Source organism: Pipistrellus hanaki (genome assembly GCF_964339955.1).
Source record: "Pipistrellus hanaki genome assembly, chromosome: X".
Taxonomy (NCBI): domain Eukaryota; kingdom Metazoa; phylum Chordata; class Mammalia; order Chiroptera; family Vespertilionidae; genus Pipistrellus; species Pipistrellus hanaki.
In genome coordinates, this window is record NC_140524.1 from 59,164,439 (window position 1) to 59,190,120 (window position 25,682).

The 25,682-nt window shown below is 38.5% G+C and overlaps 1 protein-coding gene and 1 pseudogene across 8 annotated transcripts in view; one reads left to right on the forward strand and one right to left on the reverse strand.

Moving 5' to 3' along the window:
- Positions 1–2,151: 2,151 nt before the first annotated feature.
- Positions 2,152–2,695, reverse strand: LOC311615447 (GTP-binding protein Rheb-like; annotated as a pseudogene). Its single transcript has one exon. The product of its transcript is annotated as a GTP-binding protein Rheb-like (transcript).
- A 14,146-nt stretch (positions 2,696–16,841) lies between these two features.
- The window catches only part of DIAPH2 (diaphanous related formin 2), a 942,260-nt gene continuing 933,419 nt past the window's right edge, over positions 16,842–25,682 (forward strand). For 6 of the 7 annotated variants that reach the window (XM_084870674.1, XM_084870677.1, XM_084870675.1 and 3 more), the window contains exon 1: positions 16,842–17,281. In XM_084870674.1, the coding sequence (XP_084726800.1) occupies positions 17,150–17,281 (132 nt within the window). In that variant the 5' untranslated portion in view covers positions 16,842–17,149. The remainder of the gene's footprint in view (positions 17,282–25,682) is intronic. The other variant, XM_084870673.1, reaches the window with a different exon arrangement.

A 25,682-nucleotide genomic window follows, 5' to 3' on the forward strand; every position in this document is an offset into this window, starting at 1 on the left:
AGCAGAAATATGTTATTTTTTGTCATAATATGATGCCCATGACCTTGCAGAGTGTGTTATATAAATTAAAATTTAGTCTTGATAAGATACTATAAGATAACACATCATTGAATATAAGGCTATATATAAGAACTCTGAAATCTAAGGACAGTTAAAAAATCAAACTATACATGTATTGTTTGCCAAGAACTAGAACAATCCCTAATAATATATAAGAACCAGGGTACCAAAGTAGTGAGATAACCAAACTCATTATCAAGTACTGTATCACTTAGCAGATATCTATCTTATAAAAGTTATCATAAAACTATGATACACTTCAAGACGTATTCTAAATTATTCTTCATAAGAACACATTTTTTTCTGATAATCAATGGTAAATTGATCACAAATCTCTATGTATACCAATAATCTTTATTACAGTTTCTCATTAGTCCTTCAAAGATATTATTAGGAGTAAAAAAAGAAGGTTTTAGGTCAGCAAATACCACCAAGAAAAAGTCAGAGAATATGCTTTGGAATTGCATATTTAAAATGGTACTCTAATATGGGTGTAACACACAAGAAGACGTATGGCATGACAAATGCTAACAACTTAAGGACAAACTTGTCAAGGTTTAATAAGCCATTCCATAAATAAACCAATTTTTACTTCCTATTTATTTTTTTTCTTTCCAGGCTTTCCTGAAATGAAAAACATGGATATTTGATTTAGCTTTGAAATGTGTAAAATGAGAAAGTTGAACTAAGTTTTATGGCCATTGTAAATGAGAAATCTAATATTTTACCTTTTGTACAAGTTAACAAGTTTGCCAGTCACAATATCATAGATGGTGGCAAAAGACACAAGACCCCAGGGTCAGAGACAAAAGACAGTTTATTAGTATCAACAGGAGCAGTTAATAGAGTTTTAGCATTTGTACCAGTTGCCTGAGCCCCAGTTCCCAAAGTGTGATGCAAGGAGGCCTAGAAGAAACTTGCCCGTGCAAGGGGGTGCACTGTAAAAAAGGAATTCTGAATTTATTATTTATAATGGGCAGCAATCTCTGGAAGGAAACACTATCTCTGCTTTCCATGGCTCTTCATTATACAAAAAGTCTTTTTATAAATTGAGATATAATTCACATGCCACAACCTTTTTAAAGTATACAATTCAGTGGTTATGAGTATATTCACACAATTGTGCAACCATCACCACTCTATAATTCCAGGATATTTCCATTATCTGAACAATAAATCTCATATCAATAAAAATAAAGTAAAAAAATAAAATAAAGCCAGTACTGAAAAGATACCAATACAAACATACATACATACATACATACATACACCTCATACCCACTAGCAGTCACTACTCTCCATCCTCCTTCCCCAAGCCCCTGGGAATCACTAATCTCCTTTTGTCTATGTGTATTTGTTTATTCTGGAAACTTCATGTAAATGGAATCATACATGTGACTTTTTTTTAAGGTTTGCAGCTATTTTATTACAAGTATCATTTAATTCAATGAAGTAAACATTGATATATGGAAGCCTAATTAACAGTAGCATAACAAAATGCATCTTTGATGATTACATCATTTTAAATATCAAACTACACTTAAAAATTAATGCTGATAAAATTCTAGGTCATAATATTATTAAAAAATATAATATGTAAATTGAAAATATGAATATTTAAAATTTGTTGTTAATCCTCAACTGAGGATATTATTCCATTGGTTTTTAGAGAGAGTGGGAGAGAGAGAGAGAGAGGGAAAAACAGAGAGAAACATTGATGTGAGAGAAACACATTGATTGGTTGCTTTCTATTGGAGCCCGGACCAGGGCCCAGGCAGGGGAGGAGCCTGCAGCCAAGGTACATGCCCTTGACTGGAATCAGACCGGGACCCTTCGGTCCACAGGCCGGACCCTTCTGGCTACTGAGCCAAACCAGCCAGGGCCTATTAGTTAAAATTTGAAAGTGGAAGTGAACTCAGGTGGACAGAGTTGAACATAATCTGAAAGGGAGGCAGGTGGGAAAAAGCTATGATCCAAATAAATCTTTCAGGTTAACAAGAAAATATGAAGCAGAGCTTATCTTCGAGGATGACAGGGAGTTTGCATCTACAGGCAGGATGGGTCCCAGGGTCCTCAAGTCCTGCAGTGAAATTATATCACCAAGCAAGAAGACTTTCCTTGGGAAGCAGCCCAATCAATGTTTTCTGCCTCCAAAATTATCCTTCAGAAAACATCAACAGCAGTTTATACTCTTTAGCAGAAGATTCCAAAAAAGCTGCCTTTCAAGATTCTGCTAACGCTGTCCCTTCTTCATAACAGATCACCCTTCCTGTACGTAGGTCTTTTCTATTCTCAACCAACATAACAGGTATTTGCACTTTCCCCACCACATCCAACAATTTGCCATGGATAACTTTAATCACCTAAAAACTTTTGATTGATGTAACAGAATACACAAGAGTATAACATTAATATCTATGGAGTACGTCTGAGGAAAGATGGGATATTCATCTTGCCCAGCCATGTCTACAAGATGAACATGATATTCTTGTCCATTTACTATGATCAATTTTGTAAAAGTGTTTTTTACGGCTGGATGGTAGGAGTCAACAAATTGGCCTTCAAAAAACTGAACTGTCATTGAGGATTTCCCCACAGACCAGTAGCCCAGGATGGAAATCTTGGACTTCGGCATGTTGGCAGCCTCCTCAGCCCCAGGCCAACCACATTCATTGCAGCAGACTTTCTTGTGACAGGCTTCTTTCACTTAGCATAGTGCTTTCAAGATTCATCCACATGGTAAAATGAGTCAGTTCTTTACTTAATATGGCTGAATAATATCCATTGTATGGATCTAACACATTTCATTTATCCATTCATAATTTGATGAAAATTTGGGTTATTTTAAATCTTTTGACTATTAAGAATAATGGTGGCATGAATATTTGCATAAAAGTTTTTGTGAGGGCATGTTTTCTGTTCTCTTGGTATTATAAGATTGAAATTGCCAAAAAAAAAAAAAAAGTGAAATTGCTGAGTCATATGGAAACTCTGTTTAACTTCTTAAAAAACTGTCAAACTGTTTTTCAAAGCAGCTGCACCATTTTACATTCTTACCAGCTCTGTATGAGAGTTCCAATTTCTCCACTTCCTTGCCAACATTTGTTATTTTCCATTTTCTCAATTATAGCCATCATAGTGAGTGTAAAGTGATATCTCTTTGTGGGTTTGATTTGTATTTCCTTAATGGCTAATGATACTGAGCATCTTTTCATGATTTTATTGCTCATTTCCATGTCTTCTTTTGAGAAATGTTTATTAAAATCCTTCCTTTTTTTTTTTAACATTGGATTGTTTGTCTTTTCATTGTTGAGTTCTAAGAGCTCTTTATATATTCTAAATACTAATCCTTATCAGATATATGATTTGCAAATTTTTTCCTTTTTAAAAAATATATTTTATTGATTTTTACAGAGAGGAAGGGAGAGGGATAGAGAGTTAGAAACATCGATGGGAGAGAAACATTGATCAGCTGCCTCCTGCATACCCCCTACTGAAGATGTGCCCTCAACCAAGGTACATGCCCTTGACTGGAATCGAACCTGAGACCTTCGGTCCACAGGTCAACACTCTATCCACTGAGCCAAACCGGTTTTGGTTGCAAATATTTTCTGTTGGTTATCTTTTCACTTTTTGATGGTGTTCTTTAAAGCACAAAAGTATTTAATTTTAATGAAGTTTAATTTTTTTTTAATTTTGGTTGCTTGTCCTTTTGGTATTATACATAAGAAACCAAAGTCAGAAATGTTTACAGCTATGTTTATTCTTATGAGTTTTATACATTTAGTTTTTCTACTTAGATGTTTGATCCATTTTGAGTTAATTTTTATATATGATGTGAGGTATGGATACACATTCTTCTTCATGTGTATACCCAGTTGACTCAGTACAACTTGTTGAAAATACTATATCCCATTAAATAGCTTCCTTATCCAAAATCAATCAACGATAAGTGATTGGTGTATTTCTGGTTTATTTTTATGAGAGTACCACAAAGTCTTGGTTACTATAGCTTTCTACTAAATTTTGAACTCAGAAAACTGACAAAATCCAACTCTAGCCACTTTTATTCAACATTATTACTAGTAGTTCTAACTTTTGCTATCCAGCATGATAAGTAAATACATACAGATGGCAAAAGATTAGGTAAAGCTGTCATTATTTGCTGAAGACATCATTGTCTATATGGAAAAACTAATTGAATCCAAAACTATAACATTTGTGAAAGGAAACATAGCAGAAAATTTTGGGGAACTTGAGATAGTCACAAATTTCTTAGATAGCATATCTAATATATAGTACAGTCCATAAAATAAAATTTAGCAAATTGGAATTCATCAAAACTAAAAACCTCTGCTTTTCAAAAGACAGTTAAGAGAATGAGAAAACAAGTCATAGGTTAGAAGAAAATATTTTCAAAGCATATATCTGATAAAAGATTTGCATTCATAATACAATAATGAAAAAACCATCAATCCAATTAAAAATAAATATTTAAGCAGACACTTCCAAAATATATTTAAATTGGTAATAAATATGTGAAAAGATGCTCAACACCATTAGTCATTAGCGAAATATAAGTTAAAACCATGAGGTACCATATTAGCTAAAATTTTAAAAGAATGGCCTTAACAAGTATTGCCAAGAATGTAGAACAACTGAAACTTTTATAAATTGCTTTTGGGAATATGATCTGATATGACTTCTTTGGAAAAACAGTTTGGCAAGTTTTTTTTTATATCTACAAAATATTTTTATTCATAACATTTTTTAACAGCTCTATTGAGGCATTGTTGACAGAAAATAAATTGTATATATCTAGAAAGTGTCCATGGGGGAAAGGGGGTCATATGTAATACTTTCAACAAGAAAGATTAAATAATATTCTATATATATAAAAGGCTATGTGACCTACCATATGCCGGTCCAACCACCTGACCACACTGGCAATTAAAAATAAATATTGAGTTGCGTATGGGAGATACATATAAAGCTATCACTGGCACCAATCACAGGCATGTTTCAATTTTATAATACTATATTATATATACTATTTTGACATGTAATTTTTTGTACTAACGTAATTACCACTCAAATCTTTCTTCTAATTAATTTCTTTTCAATGTGCATGTATCCATGTACCAGGCCACTAGTAAATAAATAAAAGTATAATTTGATACCTATGATTTATTCACATACTTGTGAAACTACCCCAACAATTAAGATAATTAACATATACCTCAGCCCCAGCAGATCCCCTCATCCCTCTTTAATCCCTCCCTCTAACCCCGAGCCTCCCTTCCCTGATTCCCAGACATCCACAGATTCCTATCTGTCACTGCAGATTATTTTGTATTCTCAAAATATTATAAAAATGGAACCATATTATATATACTATTTCCTGTCAGATTTGTTCATTCAGTTTAATTATTTGGAGGTTAATTTTTGCCTTTTTGCATATTAATTATTTAACCATTACTTAGTGGTTCTATTATATGGATGCACCATAATTTTGGTAGTTTCCTAACTTAAATATACATCCACCTATAGCCCAGTAACTTCCACTCCTAGGTAGTCTCTCAAAAGAAATGAACCAAAAGATAGATATAGAGACAGTAAAGCAACAAGCAGACTGTCAATTTACAGTGCGGAGGGGAGGGAGATCTGGGGGAGATAATAGATCAACTGAAGGACTTGTATACATGCATATAAGTACAACCAATGAACATAAAACTCTGGGGAGGGAGGGTATGTAAGGGAGGGAGGGAGGGGGGCAAAAAAAATCAATAAAATATATTAAAAAAAAGAAACAAAAGCCTATGTATATACAAAGACATACTTTAGTACATAAACTGTGGTATATTCATACAATGGACTACTCAGCAATAAAAGTAAAACAACATAGATTAATCTCAAAATAAATATTCTGAATAAAATAAGCCAAATAAAATAGTACATACCATATGATTTTATTTACATACAACTGTATAAAATGGAAACTAATCTACAGTGACAGAAAGTGGATGAGTCTTTGCTTGGGACAAAGCTAGGGTAGAAGGAAGGAGCTACATAGGAGTAAAAGGAACTTTTTGGTGTTGGTGTATATGTTCATTTTCTTGATTGAAGAAATAGTTGCATAAGGTTATATACAAATGTATTTTTAAATATTATTTTATTTTTAAAATATATTTTATTGAATTTTTACAGAGAGGAAGGAAGAGGGATAGAGAGCTAGAAACATCTATGAGAGAGAAACATTGACCAGCTGCCTCCTGCACACCCCCTACTGGGGATGTGCCAGCAACCAAGGTACATGCCCTTGACCAGAATGGAACCTGAGACCTTTCAGTCCGAAGGCTGACGCTCTGTTCATGAGACAAACCAGTTTGAGTTAAATATTATTTTATTTTAGTAAGAACACTTAACATGAGATCCACTCTCCCAACAGATTTTTAAGTGTATGATACACTATGATATATATGTATGATATTGTATAGCAGATCTCTCGAACCTATTGATATTTCATTTTTTTGCATAGGAGTCAAAATGGTTTACTCAAATTTGTTAAAATCAGAACTGAAATGACATTTATAAAATAATAAAGTGGTTCTTCCATTATAGTTCATTGTATCATTAATGTTCCATCCCCTGCTCCCAAATGATCAGGACATGTAAACTCGACAGAGCAGTTACCTGGACTCAAAATCATTTCAACTGGAATCACTATTTCAATGTTCTTATTAATCTTGCATAACTGAAATTTCATACCTCTTGATTAGCAACTTCTCTTTCCTACCTTCTTCCAGCCTCTGGCATCTACCATTCTATTCTTTGCTTCTTTGAATTTGACTATTTGGGATACAGATTTTATCAAACTGTATATTTAAATATAAGTAGTTTGTTATATGTCAATTATACCTCAATAAAATGTTCAGGGAATTACACATACATTGAAGAAGAATTATAGTTAAATATTTATTGATTATTTACTATGTGCCAGGCACTGTAGTAAGCATCTTATATGCATTAATTAATCACATTCTCAAAGCAACCTATAATGGAGATATTATCCTTAATTCAATTTAATTTATGAGGAAACTAAGGCATAATAAAGTTACTTGGCCAAGGTCACACAGTCTTATAAATGGTGCGTGCTTCCCCTCACAATAATAGCTGAACTGTATTCAGCACTTTCTGGGGCAGGCCCTGAGTTCATCATTTGGCATGTGTCATCTCATTCAATCCCCATATCAGCACCATGAATTTTAAAGATGAGGCACAGTAGAATTAAGCAACATGTTCCAAATTATGTAGTGAGTAGAGATTTGAGGATGAGCAGAGAGTTGAACAGAGTTATCTTCATCCACCAGGTGAGTTTCAGTGGAAAACAGGATGAGAACTACTCTGTTGGGCCTGTGGTATGTGCTCATGGCTCTGATTTTCTTGATGCTAAACATAGACATTTGTTGCATGGATCCCTTACTGCCGTGGCCCACTTTCCCCACTAGATACTCAAACACCGACTACAGCTTGCATTGCAATGGACCCTGCCAAGCCACAATGTTGCAGATAAGTTAGTTCCTCCAGGTCCTTGACCTTAAATACTGAGTCTCTACCAGGCCTAGTTTCCTCTCCTTATAGACTTTGTGTTACTAATAACCACATAGCCTCTTAGCAGAGTAGATCCAAATTAAGATGACTAGTTCACAAACCTTCTCACTCAGATTTAAATATAGCATCCTTCACCTTCATGAATTTATGTTGGCTTTAGAAATTCCATGCAGAGTTGAGGGCTGTGAATGTGGAATAAGCCATACTCCCTGCTAAAATCTCGAGGGCCTGGCTTACAGGAAATGTCTTGTTTCTTTCAAGCACCCACTCAGATAATTTTGAAACATAAATGCAACACCTCCCCTTAATCTTATCTCTCCTTGGGGCTGCTTGTTCTTCTCTCTGGTAGTACAGAATTAATGGCCTCAAGTTTCCCTAAAACCACCAGAAGCAACCAATTCACCTCTTTTGCTAGGTCCAAAGAGCCAAGTTGAAGCTAAGAGCCAGGAGGGGCAGTACTCTGAATGTACCAGAAAGTAGACTGACTGCCATAATTTTATTTGTATGCTGGAAGCCTGCTCTAATGCTAAAGGTTTATAAAATGCAAATTACAGTAAGTAAAGGATTTCCTAGCTATATCCTTACATATTAAAATGCATACACAAAGCATGCAACTATATATACACATAGATAATCCTTAATTTATCATGTTAATATATATGCTAGTATATACAAACATGTCCATGAATACTGTATTGTTCACCTAGCCTTAGTACCATGGCCTGGACATAGTTACTACTCAAAATTTGTTAATATAATATTAACTCAAATTATATGTATAAGTTCTAATATGGTAGCTACAATAATTAAATTACTTGATAGTCCTACATAATATTTAATCATTGATAAGGAAAAAAACACTCCTCTAATAAGAGTTATATAATCATCATAGGGCCATACAATAGGGCTGTGCCTGCAGTGGAAAAGCGTTATTCTATAGATTTGTGACTAAACTCAGCCCTGTATATCTTTGACTTTGGATGCCAATGAAGTCAAAGCAGGATTGGGGACCATCCCACCCGCAGGCCATTATAAGGCCAATGAAATCATTTGGCCTGGCCCTGCAAAGGCATTAGGAGTGAGTTAATTAATTAAATGTTTGATTAAATGTAGCAGGCTAATTTTTAAGTTGATAATTGTGTATGGCCCATGAGTAATGTTATAAATATCCAAATGATCTTAGGCAGAAAAAGGCTCCCCACCCCTGGTGTGAAGCAACAACATGGTTAGGGATTAAAGGATGAACATTTTCAAGCAAATCGGGGTTAGATCATAGTGTTTAGAGGCAGGTCTGCCTTTGTATAACAACACCTGTGAGATAAAGCTCCCAGTACTGAGGCGGTGACAGCTCACCTTAGCCTTTATGTTTTGAAGGCAGCAGGAGGCCCATGTTACTGAGCTATTTGGAAAAAAAAATACACAAATAAAATAAAATTAAATACCAGCACTAGTGACTAAAAGTTTTTCCCAAAATATTTCTTAAAAATTCATTCACAGCCTTGGCCCCATGGCTCAGTTGGTTGAGAGGTCATTCAATATACCAAAAAAGTTTCAGGCTCCATTCCTGGTCAGGCACATACTTGGGTTGTGCGTTCAATCTCCGGTCAGGGTGAGTACAGAAAGCACCCAATCTGTGTTTCTTTCATATCAATGTTTCTCTTCTCTCTCTTTCCCTTCCTCTCTCTCTAAATTCAATAAGAAAACATTCTCTTTCCCCCTTCCTTTCTCTCTAAAATAAATAAAAACGTAAGGCTTAAAAGAAAAAAATGGGAAACAATCCATGTGCAAATCTCAAAGGCCTTCTGAATAAATCTGTTACCAATGTAGATGAATTTTTAGCTTCATCTAATAATGTTGGAATGGAAGACTTAAAACTAAGACATGATCTATATATTCTCTGCTACTGTATTAGGTAAAATATAATGTAATTGGTTTCTGTGTTGACCTAATTAATTAGTATAAACTTTTAAGAGTTGTTCTGGTGCATAGTGTATACTTGGCTTAATATGATGGTTGTAGTTATTTCCACATAGCATCAGACATCAGGCCTGGGTCATAAAGAAATTCCTCTATTATATTATTGTATGGGAAAATCAAACCCTAATTCTCCTGTTTTTGCCAGGAAAGGAGGAACAAGATTGGAGTTCATATGAAAATATCAACTTTTTGGAATAGTAAGTAGGTATATGTTTGTCACTGTCTATATAGCAGGGGAGGTAGCTTAAATAACTGACTTGTGTCCAAGAAATAAAGAGGTAATAATAAATAAATAAAAATTAATGTGGGATGGATGAAACTTGGAAATATTATTCTGAGTAATAGCCAGTGACAAAACACCATACATTGTATGATTTCATTTAAGTGAAATGTCCAGAATAGGGAAATCTACAGACATAAAGTGGATTAGTGGTTGCCTAGGGCTGGGGGAGGGGTGATCTCTAAGGAAGGGTTTTTTTTTTGGTGTGAGGAAATATTCTAAAATTGATTGCAATGATGGTTGTACAACTCTCTGAATATCCAAGAAACTGATGAATTGTACACATTAAAAGGTGAATTGTATCATATGTGAATTATATCTCAATAAAGCCATTAGAATTTATAAGGGAGAATATATAAAACAAAAATAAACCTATTTCTAAGACTTGCCTAAGTATTTTAAAAACTATATAGTTATATTGATTTCAGAGAGGAAAGGAGAAGGAGAGAGAAATAGAAACATTAATGATGAGAGAGAATCATTGATCAGCTGCCTCTTGCATACCCTCCATGGGGGATTGAGCCCACAACCCAGTCATGTGCCCTGACTGGGAATTGAACCATGACCTCCTGGTTCATAGCTTGACACTCAAACACTGAGTCACAAGCCTAACTATTGATGACCAGATATGAAAACCTGTTTTTATTTTTTGCAGATGTCAAACACATGTTCCTTAATTGTCATGCAATTAATTATATTTTGTAAAGGTCAGAAAACAAACATAAACCATAAATATAAGAGACAATAGATCTGAATTGCACAATTATAGTTCACTTTTGAACTATACTCATCTTCAAAAAGACTGCTTATACTGATTATAAAATACTCTCAACTTCATAAAATAAATAGCATCCCTACAAACACCCATGTGTGTTTCTTTGATCCACATACTTTAACAAGCATATTAAAAATATTTCTCTCACTGTTTATTACTGCATCTATTTCTTAGTAATGTATAGATTGGACAATTACCATTTATAATCTGTCAAATCACTCTTGAAAATCACTTTGGGGCTTTGGTTAATGTAGAACAAGGAAGGCTGTTCTTTGTTAGAAGCATATTGTCCAGATACAATGGAAAGGTTTGGTTGTCAGCCATACTGTATAAAACCATAGGAGGCGTTAACATGACCGTTCTTGGTCTCTATCAGTCTCAACACTTTCACCCAAAGGATAAATGGGCATTACTATCTCTAATTTTTGTAGGATTGTGTTTTAGCTGCTTGACAGCCTGCTTCCCAAACCCTGTAATTGTCACAACTGAACACATTAACTTTTACCTGCAGGTAAGTAACCATTATTGTGTTTCCTTGTTGTTCACTTTTCCCCACTGGGACCAGTCCTGCTCCTAATCAGTGAGGATTTAAGGAGCAGTATTTCGGTATTTCAGTGGCTTAGTCAGCATCACATGGATCTATTGTTTTTGGTTCTACTCTGATCTCACAGACCAGTTGAAATAACTGTGTCTTGAGTACCATTTTTCTTTGCCCATGTCTGCCTTTCTTCATGGATTTCATTTGATAGGCCGATTCCTTTAGGCCTGGTGTCCTGCCTTGTTTAGCACTGTCTTGCCAGATCATGTACAGGATTGCTAATTGGTTTCTTAATCCCAATCCCCAAGAGTAGATTCCCGTTATGTACTGCATGCTTCAACCTCTGCCTATTGTTTGCCAGAAGTCTGTCTAGATTCTATTCTCCACTGCTGCACTTCAGAAGTTAGCTGTCTGCCTGCCCATTGCCTACTGTTACTCAATTCCTTCTGTTTTACCTGCCTATCCGGATTTGTCCTGTTGGTGACTACAGAAACATTTTAGCTTCCTTGTCCTGCCCTAATTAGTGTCCTGCCATAATTAGGTCTGACTGCCTGCCAATGACAAGCACCTGTTGAGATAATATCTCCCAGTTTACTGCTCAGTTTTAATTTCCTTGGGCCAACATTTTAGTAATTCTTTTTCTTTTAGTAATTCTCTTCATCCCTGCTTTGTTTCCTGGATATAACTCTCTGTGTGTGTGTGCGCGCCCGCGCGCCTGTGTGCTTGTGTGTGTGTGTGTTTACAAACCTCTTGGATTTATTTCTTTAGCCTCATTTCCTTTGGGGTCACTCCAGTTCCAATCCTCATGACCTGTTCAGTAGGGCTTCATATAGTTTTAGCTCCAGTTCAGCAGTGGGGCCTCAAAAGATGAGAAAGAAGCTCAGTGGACATGAGCCAGGCAATGGTTTCTGCTCCATGCTAATTTCAAACAGGTCAGCTTGATTTTGTATCTGCTGTGTATATTGGGGTTCTATGAAGAGTTTTATTTAGAAAAAATTAACCTGTACTAAGAAAGACTAAGCTTGACAATCTTTTGCAGAGACAATTATTCTGCCAGACCAGCTCCTTAAAATAACTTCTTTATTTTATAACATTCCTGCTAAAGATCCTTATCAGTGACTACTGCTGTATCTTACATTCAAATTTGATCACATAGCAGGAAAATTCTATGGGGATAACCAGGCTTCCTACTATTATTCAACATCTATGTTCTCACCATTCCAGTTAAGCCCTGGGGCCTTTCAACGTTATCCTTCGGTATTGTCTCCAGGCCATTCCATGCGTTGTCTTTTCCTTGCTTCCTTTCTTTGCTTTGCCCATTCAAATCTGATTTCTGCTTATAGCTCATGAACTCAAGTTTTACCTCCTCCTTGAAAACTTCCTTACCTCTTCCCCATATTATGTCCAATTTAGAGTCAGTACCTCCGAGTTAGTCAACTAATTCCCTCTTACTGTCCCCCACACTTGTTTTCTTATTTGTTTTCTAGACTAGATTTGGTATCTATGGATGGCAGAGATTTTACATTTTACAGTCTGCCCCACTGTGTTTTTGTACCAGGAATAGCACATTAGCGATTGGTAAATAGAAGAATGACATCAAAATAAGTTCAGCTGGTTGGTTCATGGATGAATTTTCTTAGCATTTTTAGTTTTGCAGTGATCAGGAGCAAGCTTTCTCACAATTAAGGAGAAGTCTTAGCAATATATGAAGACTTTTAGAAAAAGAGAAGAATTCTGCATAAGGACTCTGCCCCTTTAGTGTGACTGGTTTAATGGCTTCAACAACTGAAATTTCCACAACATTAGACTATGTGATGAAGCTGTGAGTATTGATAATGAAACTGTGAAGACTTTTCACTATGCATTTTTTAAAAGTTGGGCCCTCCTCAGTTAGATTGTAATTTCTGATGAAAATGACATCTATTCAAAGTGACTGCCTTTGAGGACCCACATTGGGAAAGAGGAAGCAAGAAGATTACTGAGCATTGATGACTGTGATGGTAGATACAAAAGCCAGTGGAGATGTAATCTCGTGAGTGTGTTTATTAGAATAGTTATTGGTTTCATTAGTGCTCTGATTAGTTGCATTGGATTTAAATAACGTTTCCTGACCATACTTCCCCCAGAAGTCCTGTTATTTTTAGTGTGCAATCTTGATGAACAAGAGATTTTTTTTTAGGAAGACACATGTAACAATATTGCAGAATGTCTGGTACTTTTTTATCTGCTGGACATCTAGTGTGGTGCTGGCTATATAGCACATACTTAATAAATACTTTTGATTTTAGGCAACCTTTTATTCATAAATATTTTTCCATGACCTTGAAGGTGGTTACTTCTCATATTTGTTTAATCCCCATTTCCTTCAATTTCTCTATTAATGGCCCAGGTTGTTTAGATGAGAACACGCAGCAGAAGGGAGACACAGAAAGCCAGGAGAAGGATCATTAGAAACCTCTGGGTTGATGGTCTAAGATCAATTTGAAAATAACTAGAGCCTAACAGCCTTTTATCCTTCTTTTCTCCCAGGGCTGGCTTTTTAGTATTCACTGGGTGCTAGCCTCATGAGAGGCCAGATGGAGAGACCAAAAGATCAGTGGCTCTAACATACATGTTTGGTATCCCAACTGACAGTGGTAACCTCCTTCTTTCTTCAGCATCCGAGAAAAGTTGTCTCTCCATCCATGAGCTTACTTGTGTCTCAGAAAAGTAAAAATCAAGAAACGCAGCTGCAGTCAGAGCAGCTTTGGGAGTGCGCTTGGTGCGGTGCCTGGTTCTAATCAGTAGACACAGTGTTCTTGCAGGAGAGCAGTGGCTCCTTTGTGTATCAACTTCCAAGAGAGGCCAATGACCCTGATGCCTGAAGGAAGGGTGTTCCTTTGTAATTAACTAGAGCAAAATGCTGAATAACAAACATCAAGAATTCAGATGGGGCTGAGATAACCACCATAAAGTCAAGTGTAAGCCATATCAGGGTCAGAGTCTTTCACTTTCCCAATGAAGATTATGTATGTTTTACATGTACCTTTAACTTGATTTTAAATGTTGCTTTGCCTAGCCTGAGTGAGGGTGGTGAAGCCCAATCTTAGATGCAAAATAATGGCAATCCATTTTTATGTCTATTTTCACCCTTCAAACAGAAGTCTTTGTACTACAATGCTTTCGCCGCTTTTAAAACCACACCAATGAGACCTACAGACCTTCATGATCTGGAAGCTGCTTATGTGCTTTGCTTCTCTTGCTAACAGCAGCCCCCCCCCCCATGCCCCAATTTCTTAACCACAGGGTCTCTGCACATGCTATTGCTATTTTGTTTGCCTAGAATGTTCTTCATTCACCTTCTTTGCTTTGTAATAACTCAATATATTTTTGCTTAATACCCCTCCCAATAGCCGGACAGTTCTGTAAGAGCAAACTACATCTGTCTTGTTCACCAGCATACCCACAAAACCTCGCACAGTACCTAACACTCAGTAGGCTGTCAAGAAGTACTTACTGACTTTACACTTTGAAGACTCAGCTCAAACATCATTCTCTTTGGGAAGGTGTTCTGGAGCCTCTGACATTCCACTGGGCACTTCCCTCTTGTGCTCCTGGGCTCCCAGTTCATATCTGTTGTGCTGAAGTGTGGCTCTGTAAAGGTCTGCCTCTCCCAGTAGGCGGTAAGGTTCAAAGGGGCAAAAACAATGTGGGCTTCATCTGTATAACCCACCGCACTCTTTATATCACCTGGTGTACTCTATGGAGTTCAGTAAAGGTCTTACTGAGTAGATTACTGAGCATCTGTTTTTGTTTTATTAGTCTCACCTGAGGACATTTTTTCCATTGATTTTTAGAGAGAAAGGAAGAGAGGGGAGAGACAGAGAGAAACATCAATGTGAGAGAGACACATCAATTGCTTGCTTCACACACACACCCCAACCAGGGCCAGGGATAGAGCCTGCAACTGAGGTATGATCCCATGACCAAAATTGAACCTGAAACCTTTCAGTCCAAGGGCTGATGTTCTATCCACTGAGCCAAACCGGCCTGGGGGAGGGGGGAGCAACATTTGAGCTTGAAAACCTTCCAGCAACGGCCGATATCTGTATCTCTCAAACAGGAATTACGTGAAAGCATTGGACAAACAGGTCACATCTTTTTGCAGCATTCATTTTTATGCAACTTTTCAGTGGGGAGACATTTAAGAAATTTAAATCATGTGTGTGCATGCACGCACATGTGTAGAACGTCAAATTCTAAATATACATAAAAATTTAAGTCAAAGAGGAACGTCAACAAAGCAAATTTAACATAGGGCTTCCTGTCCACCCTCTTTCGGAGCTTGCATTCCCTCTTCTATGCTGTCCCTGCGTAGTTTACCATCAGCATGATTAAGAAGATAGCTAATGGCAGCATAGGGATTAAAACTGTTGATATCTAACTTTCTTTTCACTCTACTATCTAAGTTAATTGCTTCATCAGCCTATAGTGTAGTCCAATTTATTCTAATGCACTCAATAAATATTTTCATAAAAAAACAGATTCAGCAGAATTGAATTTAGGTGGAAAGGGAGAAGGGCAAAAGGAGTCATATCCTGGAGATATCAGAGTGACAGGCATAAGGACACGCTTAGACTTGGTATCTGAACTTAACATTTCATGTAGCTTCCTTAGCATAATGTGCTTTCATTCTATGATGGTGGTTCATTCAAACCCTGCTCTGCCCCTTGAATGTTCTCAGTTCGAACATTATTTTTATTAAAGGGCTCTGTTAAAAAGGGATGGAAAAATATTGCGTGGGCCTCTTCCTGACAACTCAAGGTTTAATGACTAATAATACTGGCAGTGCCCTGCTGCTGCTGCACAAAAACACCCAGCATTTGTCTAGAGAGGTTTACATTTTAAACAAAGTTTGGAAACACGTGACCATTTTCACTCACCACAACAACCCTACACCTAAAGTAGTTCAGGAAACCGGGAATAGCACCCAATCCAATTGTTCGCTCTCTATAGGTGCTGTGGTTCAAAAGCCTTACATCCACGTGGGGGTTAAGTGGCAGGTGCCTGCAGCTTCTACTATCCAGCAGCATGGGAATAAAGAAAGAGGATTGTTTTGGCGCCATGCAGTCATGGCAATAGAAAGTACCTGCTCTTTCCACTTTGACCCTCTAGTCTAGGCAATTCATCAGGGCTCTAAGGGATGCCGGTTGCCTTGCCAATCAACTCCTCCCACAGGGCATAGAAGGACACCCCTTTCCCCCCAGCAAGGCCGTTGCCCAGGGAAGGTGCTCTGGCCCACACCTGTGAAAGTTGTTACTCAGGTAGATTCTGCAGTGAAACTCACACGTGAATACTCACAGACCTCAGTTTCCCTATCTCTAAAATGGGCTACACCTCCGCTCTCTGGACTAGTTCCCTCCCATTTCCCACGCAAGGCCCCTTGGACATGAAATCAGTGCTTAACCACAGCTTAGAGTCCTCTCCTTGGGGCCAGGTCACCGCGCCGGGCATGCTCAGTGGCAGTGGCCAGGCGGCTGGCACCGGGAGTAGGAAGCAGTTCTCGGCGCCCAGGCGCTGACTGCGGGCACTTTGATGAATCACGTGTGTGGAGGCCTCTTAAAGAGATAGGCACGCACTTCTCCACCCTAAACACCGCCCTGAGGGCGGCGGCGGTAGTGGTAATTGCAGCTGCTCAGTGGCAGGGCTTGCCCCAGCGCAGAGTAGTGGCAACGGCGGCGTGTGGCGTCAGGGGTGCCTGGGATCCCAGAGTCCCCAGGGCCTGAGATCTGCTGCTCCCTAGACAGACACACGCCCTCCCGGGGAGAGGTGCTCCCGAATCCGCGCGGGGCCGCGGGACCACCCCGAGGGGCTTCCTCAGTGGAGGCGAGGTGGGGTGACAGGGCGCAGGTGACAGGGCCTGAGAAAGATGGAGCAGCCCGGGGCGGCGGCGTCGGGAGCGGGAGGCGGCGGCGAGGAGCCCAGTGGGGGCCGGAGCAACAAGCGGAGCGTGGGGAGCCGGGCCGCCAACGAAGAGGAAACGAAAAACAAACCTAAATTGGTGAGTGCTCCCGCAGCCCCCGCCGGCCTTGGGGACAGCGAGAGCCCCGGGATCCTCCTGCCATTGAGCGCGGGAGCACCCGGGGCCCCCTCCCAAGGGTGACCGCGACCTCGCTGTGCAACTCGGGGAGCCGCTCCGAGCGGCCACGCCGAGGCGCGGAGACGGCGTGGGGGCGGAAGAGCACCCCCTTCTCCACTTAACCCCTTTCTCACTCGTGTCAGCCTGGGAAGGAGAAAGGCCCCACCCCAACTTGGGGAGACCCCGAATACTGGGCAGGGTGTGTTATTTGTCTGACTTGTGGGCACAAACCTTCTTCGCGCGATTCTGTTCCCTTCCCACTCCTGTCAGTTGCTGGGTTTTGCTTCTAAGGTTCCTTTTTAGGGTCCGGGCTGGGAAACCGCCCTCCCCCGCAGTCCAAATACTTGGGAGCCCACCCACAGACTTACTAAATAAAAAACCCCACGAAACAAAAAACACACAACACAGTCCCCCCACCCTCCCCAGTCTTTCCACTTTACCAGAAATCTGAGACGCCTATGTGAGCCCCCCGCCCCCCCCCCGCCTCTCCATGTGCTCTCCCAAGAAACATTTCTGTGGAAGAGTGGGGGGAGCGTGGGAGTGGGAGGCTGGGTGAGGTACCACCAAGTGTCTGTGTGATAGGCGGAGGCAGCCAGCGCTTCCACTTAGTTGGTTCAGAACTCTCAGAGGCAGTCAGCCCACATCCCACCGTCCTGAGTGTGTGAACCAGTGGCAGTCCATTTCCGGCCACTGACTTCATGTGCAGAGGAATGAAATCTATAGGCCCGGTATTGCATTGGGAAATACTAGAGTTCCCTCTACTCATCAGTGAAACGGGTTCCTCTTTTTTGGTAAACTTTCTAATTCGGGTGGCGTGAGGGGAAACGGTTTGCCTGCACAAAATCCAGCAGTATTCCTGTCTTAACGTTGTTAGTCTAGCTCGGAAGCACGAGCCACATGTTGCTCATCTAGTTTTCAGTTTTAACCAGCAACTTGATTATCATTAGGAAGGAGAGGGTGACTTAACTGAAGCCTTTCTTACGGCGTCTGGCCAATTTGGTGTGTGCCTGCTATAACTTCTCTTGCCACTTCTTTGCCTTTCACATTGGGAAACAGTGGTCAAAGTGTCACAGTTTCAGAAAATATACAGCCTTCCATTATGTGGGAAAGGACCCGGTTGGGTAGAAAAAAAAAAAGACAACTTGAAAGTCTCATCAATTCCACCCTAACTTGAGGCAAACTGAGAATTTAGTTACTTGATGTGTCTTGTTACCCCAGTAACTACAAGTGAAGAAGCTGAGTCACAAGGTCTTTGTAAATTGTCTATATGGGCTTAATGGGCACCCTCACCAGTCATGAAAGTTGGAAAAGTTTTGTGAATGTCTCACCAAAGTTTAATGTACTTAAAAATTCTGATGTTGTGATTTTGAAATTTATCAGTTTGTGGTAAAAAAAAAAAAAAAAAAAAAAAAAAAAAAAAAAAAAGAAAGAAAAAAAAGAAAAAAAAAGATTGGTCATATTTCCTTTTAATTTTGACCCAGCACAAAACTGTGGTTTAAACAGTGATTAAAAGTTTAAGCAAAAATAAATGTGATTTGATAGTTTCCACGAATAGTTTGGTGCAACCAGCAAGAACCTTTCACTTTTAGGAAGTATGCTCCCAAGTGTAAGCACTTATCTCTGCCTGTTGGTAAATAACACCTTGATTATATTCTTCTCTTCTCTTTGGCCACTTGTCCTGTGTTATCTTTTATGTTTTACTTGCTTCGACAAGGTAACTAGATAGTTATGAGGTGGTGTCACTTTCCGTTCCTAGCTGACACTGTTTGGTGTTGAGCATAGCTTGATGTAGTAGAACAAGTATTTAAATCCAAGTGTTAATATCAGTGGGAATTTTTCTTTTTTTCTCAAATATAACATTTGGGCCTTACATGATTTTATGAGCAGATGTGTCAGAGTTCAGAAATGCAAATTTAGGACGATATTTCAGCACTATTTTGAGACAAGCAAGTTGACCAATCAACAAGACTTGGTAAACTTCTTTTGATAAATGCCTTACTCCTTATTTTGAGTTGTCTTATTGAAGTGTTCAAGATTTTCTTCAAAGGCCTTTTAGATAAAAGTTAACATGGAATTCTTAAAATATTGCTAGTAAGATAAAGCTTTATCTAGACTGCGTTATTATTTTGGGTATTATGTTTTTAATCAATATAATAGTCCTTAATTGTGTGCATGTGTTCGTCTGTATGTGGGATTATAAAAGAGAGCCATATGGTAATAGAAATTATTAGTGTAGGTGATTGTGGGGGACAGCAGTTCTTAAACTCCTGAAATTTTCTGAAAAAAATTGAGTGTAGGTAGGTAGATACATGCAGTTTTCTGGGCCCCATCAGTTTCTCAAAGGCATTTGTCCCCTGTGGAAGAATAAGAACTATTGGGTGACCAGAGCGGGGGCAAGGGGAGAGGCAGAAAGGGAGAAAGGGAAGGAGAAAGGCAGGGAGAAAGGGAGGGGGAAAGGGAGAAAGGGCGAAGGAAACAGGAAATGCCAGTTGATTCCACTTGAAGTTATTGGGAAATAGCACTGACTACAGGACTGATTGATATTGAAGATAATTCACCTGGGGATAAAAAGAAATTAATTACACAATGTCAATATAGCATTAGCTAAAGTGAAAGTTTCCACTAAGTAGAAAAATTAACTCAATGGCTATCCTATAGTGGATTCATAAAGTTTGAGGATTATGATTCTGTTGTTTTCATTTTAGTTCCTCATTGTTCTGAAAACTGGAGAAGGCAGGCATGTTTTCTATACTGAAGAACTATACTTTTCTTTATATCCTCAGCTTCTGATGGGTATTAGTGAGAATTTTTTTAGAGAGTCATGTCAAGACTTCTGTTTACCCTTTTCTGTGCCTCCTTATAATGATCCTTTTATTTTGATTCTTTTTTAATGAAGACAACCTTATTTGGGATTCATCATATATTGAATAATGCATTAGTAGTAGAGCTTTGTATTTCATGTAACTATCTGGTGAGGCCCAGATTGTAGCATCTCATCCAATAGCATGAGTCTTAGATTAATTAGTATCTTGATGTCAACCATGGACTGTATTTTGTGAAATCAAGAATTAGAGCTCTAGAAGGGTTATGATTGAATCCCACATGTTTAAGGCAGAGACCTAACCATTAAGAGAGGCTAGTGTTAAGGTAGTATTAACACTCCTCATACACACACAGTGTAGAGTGGCTTATTATTCTGTGGTGTTTTTGTGTTTTGACTTTGTGTTTCTGTATGATTCCTGAAGCCTTTTTTTCCTTTGATAGTAGAGTTAAATTAGTAACCTGAAGTAACAAGTTAATTTTGTAGTTATTAAATAACTTTCTGAGTACTTGGTTATTGGTTTTTAATTAGCTAAATTCTGTCCGATTTTAATCGATAAATTTTGAATTTTATCATTTGATTTATGTAACAAACATTTACTGAGCATATACGGTGTGCTAGGCATTATTCTTAGGGCTAGTGATATAAGGGGAGGAAGAGGAACGGAGACAGAGAAGTTAATTAATGGATTAAAGAGCTGTGTAATAAGGAATGAATGGAACATGCATAGGAGGAGGATGTGAAATCATCATGGGGAGTGATCTAAATCTAAATGGATGCTGGAGTGTGGTAAGGAAAGGCTAATATAGTAGGTGACATTTGCACTAAGGCTTGAATAATAGGTTATTAATTGAAAAAGGCAAGGGAAAGACATTTTAACTTGAAAGAACAACATATGCAAACAGAGAAACAGTAGCATGTCCAATAAAGGAACTGTGGGCAGGTGTTAATGGCTGAAACAAAGGGTACACATGGTTGGCCTACTAGAAAAGGGACAGAGTACAGATCATGATGCATATTTGTATGTCATGTTAGAGGTTCAGCTTTTTTGTGTGAAAGCCATAGCAAGTCATTTAAGAGATTTAAACAGGAGATTGACTCGATCAGAACTGTGTTTCTGTAGGAAACACTACAATGGAGAATTTCTTGGAGGAGTACTGAAATGGAGGCCAGAAGACTAATTAGGAAGAGCAGAATGGTGTAAAACAATTGGACGTTTGTAGTTGGAGACCTGGATTCCAATCGCAGTTCATCCATTTATTCCACATGTTTTTCTGCATCTCACTTCCCCCGCCCCTGTCATTTCATGGCCTGTCCTGCCAACCAGCCTGAACCTCTTCAACACATCTGAAATGCTCATTCTGGTCCTCCTTTAGAAATCTCATCTGTGGTTCACAGCCCAGATCCTGCCTCAAAATGCTGTCATTCTCCCACTAAACACTCACTGATTACTTCACCTTACTGAATGCTTTCTTTATTTTGAGCTCCTAGCTATTTTGAGTCTGAATGTTATATGCTGATCTTGTATCTGCAAATATTTTAAAGTGCTTCTGGCAAGGGTCCTGCTGTATACCTTTTTTAAAAAACTTTGCAGGACAGCACTTGGGTGTAAAACTACTCAGTAAATTATTTGTTGGGAATTCTTTCTCTGTAGGCCAGACATTTTGAGAGTGTAAATTGTTAAAAAGAGGCTTAAAAAATAAGTGTTTACTTTTATGAGTTTTTTTTTTAAGCTTAGTGTACATACTCCACCAAGTGAACTTGTTCTGTACATTGTTTTGTGTCATTTCTCTAATTTTAAAATTCAAGAAACTTCTTGGCTGGTAGAACATCCTTACTCCCTTGTTTGTTTGGACTATTCTGATATCAGAGCCTGAACTTCCACACAGAGAAACAGTACCAAAATGGATGATGATCCAAGTAAGATTTTATTGTTATTAGTAGTCTTTATATTATTGGCCAAGAGTACTGAATGGAGGGCCAAATGACCTGAGTTCCAGTATTTGTCAAGTCTTTTATTTGCTTGTGATCTCTGATGAGCCATTTAACCCCAGAAGTTTGAACCTTTTCATTAATAGCTGCCAGTCCTGAGATAATGTCTGCCTGATTTGCTTCACAAAGTAGTTTAGCTAAAAGAGAGTAATTGACTGAGAAAGCATTAGAAAATTGTATATTGATATGCAAATATATAGAGCATTATTGTTAACCCCTTATACTATCTGAGTCAAATGTATTGTGGTTGGATGGCCAATGGATTTCATGCAATATGATAGTTCTATCATTGTTAGTATACTAAAGGCCCAGGACACGAATTCATGCACCAGTGGGGTCCCTCGGTCTGGCCTGTGGGATCGGGCCAAAACCAGCTCTCCAACATCCCCTACGGGGTCTCTGATTGCGAGAGGGCACGGGCCAGGTCGAGAGACCCCATTGGTGCATGATCATGGCCAAGGAGGGATGCAGGAAGTTGGCCAGCTGAGGAGAGACTGCAGGAGGGCTCCAGGGCATGTGCAGCCTGTCTCATTTAGTCCCTATCAGCCGGACCCCAGCAGCAAGCTCATCTACTGGTCTAAGCATCTTCTCAGTGCACATCATAGCGACTGGTCGGCTGTCTGCCCCCTGGTGGTCAGTGCACATCATAGGAAGTGGTTGAGCAGCCTTATCATATCATTAGCATATTATGCTTTGATTGGTTGAAAAGCCAACTGGACACTTAGCATATTAGGCTTTTATTATCTATAATAATAAAAGGGTAATATGCTAATTAGACCTGACATCTTCTGGACATCATTCCTGACATCCTTCCTGATGAAGTCGGGGCTGGAAGGAAGCCAGCCAGGTTCCAGGTGCCTGCAGGCGGCTGGAGGAGGGAAGCAGCCCAGGTCTTGGGTGCCAGAGGAAAGCCAGTGCAGGCAGCTGGGGGAAGGAAGGCCTATTATTGCACGAATTTTCATGCATTGGGCCTCTAGTATAGGATAAAGTAGCATAATATGGTTGGTTATACATTTATTGATTCCTTATTCTCTCCACAATTATTTTGTCCATTTAGAGCATTATGCATTCTATCTGTCCTTTTACTAATAATTTTTTCCATTGAATGAATATAAGATGTGAGTGTAACTTGTTTGCCACTGTACTTTTTAAAATAAAGAACCAGGTTACTCTTTTCTTTGATTTAGAAGCATTTAAAAATTATATATTTATGGCACCTCTCTTGTCAGGAATCATGCTGCTGTTGTACAAATAAGAAAACCGAGTCACTGATGTGTTAGGGGTCTGATCTAGAGATAAGTTTAAAAGCTAGCACTTTTATTGTCAAAGTTAGCAGTAACACTGAGTCATTATGCTTCAGGTACTCTGAAAGAGTAAAATTATTCTCTCTCTCTCTCTCTCTCTCTTTCTCTCTCTCTCTCTCTCTCTCTCTCTCTCTCTCTCTCTCTCTCTCTCTCTCTGTTCTTTTTTGGAACAATTATAATTGTAATCCACCTAGCTCTCAGTAGTAACATGTCACTGAAGTGAAATCATATTATTTTGCAACTTGGTCTCAAAGAACACTGTAAATAGCAGGATGCTCTGAGAATAGTACATACATAATATTAATATATTTGAATTTACATGAATCAGCACATTTGCCTAAATATTACTTGTTATCTCTAGTACCATAGAGATTGTTATTGAAGACCCAGTTTTCTCCTATTCCTATATTCAGTCTGCCATGCAGAAGAGACCAGTTCCTTTTGTTAGATTTTGGCTGTTTGATACTTTATTTTTGCCTCAAGCCTGAAGAAACTAAGGTGATGGCCAGGTGACTTGAACTATGACTATATATTTGCTATCCAAGTGGGCATCTTGTAGAAAACACCCATGTGGAAGATTACCCCCCAAAATGCATGCAAAGGAAGATCCAGACATATTTTCACATAGCTATTTATTACTAATGTTAAGCAATACAAAGAAATCAACTCGTACTAATTTAAAACTTATTTACCTGATCAGGCCGAATCAGTTTCAACCTAAATGGTTTACTCTGGCTATAGCTTGGACAGACAACTCAACCGAATCCCCATCCTTGCTTGCTTACGTGAAGCAGCCTGGGGAAAAGAGTATTGGTGTCTTTCTCATGAAAGAAGTATAGAAAACAAAATTCTTACTCAACATTTGCACAAGTTTTGGCTTAATGAAGTATTTTCTGTATTGCTTTAGGGACAGTAAGCTACCTTGCTACCAAATACAGACCAGCAAATTGGCTGCCAGTTTCTCCTTCTGTTAGAGCTCTGACAGGTGTGGTGCCTACTTCAAGGGACAAGCTTCTAGGTGGTTATTTAGGCAGGCTGGGTAGAACCCACAACTTCATTAGGATTGAATTGTTTCCCAAAGGCTACTGAGTCAATCACCCAGCAATCCTGGTGCTCACCCAAAGGAGAAAAGACATTGGGCACAATCTTAAAAAAAAAAAAAATCTTATTTCTTGTTCTGTGATAGCTATCCACAAGCTCTGGTTAAGATCTCAAAATTATGAGGATTTTTTTATCTGTCCTTAACTTGCTTGTTGCCCTTATCCACCAAAAAGTGAAAGAGGGGCCCTACCCGGTTTGGTTCAGTGGATAGAGCATTGGCCTGCGGACAGAATGGTTCTGACTTCCATTCCAATCAAGGACACATGGCCTGGGTTTCAGGGTTTTGGGCTCTATCCTCAGTAGGGGGTGTAAAAGGAGGCAGTCAATCAATAATTTTCTCTCATCATTGATGTTTCTATCTCTCTTTCCCTCTCCCTTCCTCTCTGAAATCAATAAAATATGTATTTTTTAAAAGTAATAGATAAAATTAAGTTTCTACTTTCTTTGTAATAAGGGCTGATTAAGTCTATAAAATATGAAAATTTCAAATATACTATAGAGTCAAAAGAATAGTCTAATGAACCACCACATATCCATTACCCACGTAGAGGATGAGGCAAAAGTAGATATACAGTTTTACGTATAGAAAATAATACAATAATTAATAGTAACACAAGAATAAACACAGTTACTTTGATTTTCAACATTTGCTTCATTCATCCTTTATTTGTTTCGTGCTAAAGTATTTAATGCAGATCCCAGATATTATGTCCATTTACTCCTAGGTACTTAGTGTGCATCTCTAAAAATTACTGACTTAAAAAAATGTAACCACTATGTCACTGTTGCATCTTTAAAAATTAACATATTCCTTGGCATCATCTAACACTCAATTCATAATCAAATATCCCCAATGACCTAAAAATAATTAGATTTTAATCTAACATATCCCTAATTAATGTACATGTCACTGAGCTCCTTTAACAAATACAGTTTTAAGTTAATGGCGAAATCATAGTCAAAGTTATTCTATATAAAGGGCTAACATAAAGTATCACATCCAATTAAATGCTATTCTATCTTTAATTCTGTAGAAGTGTCTGGAAACATTGACTATATAAGTGTGGAGATTCTCCTTAGAATAGCTGCTATGTGCCATAGGATA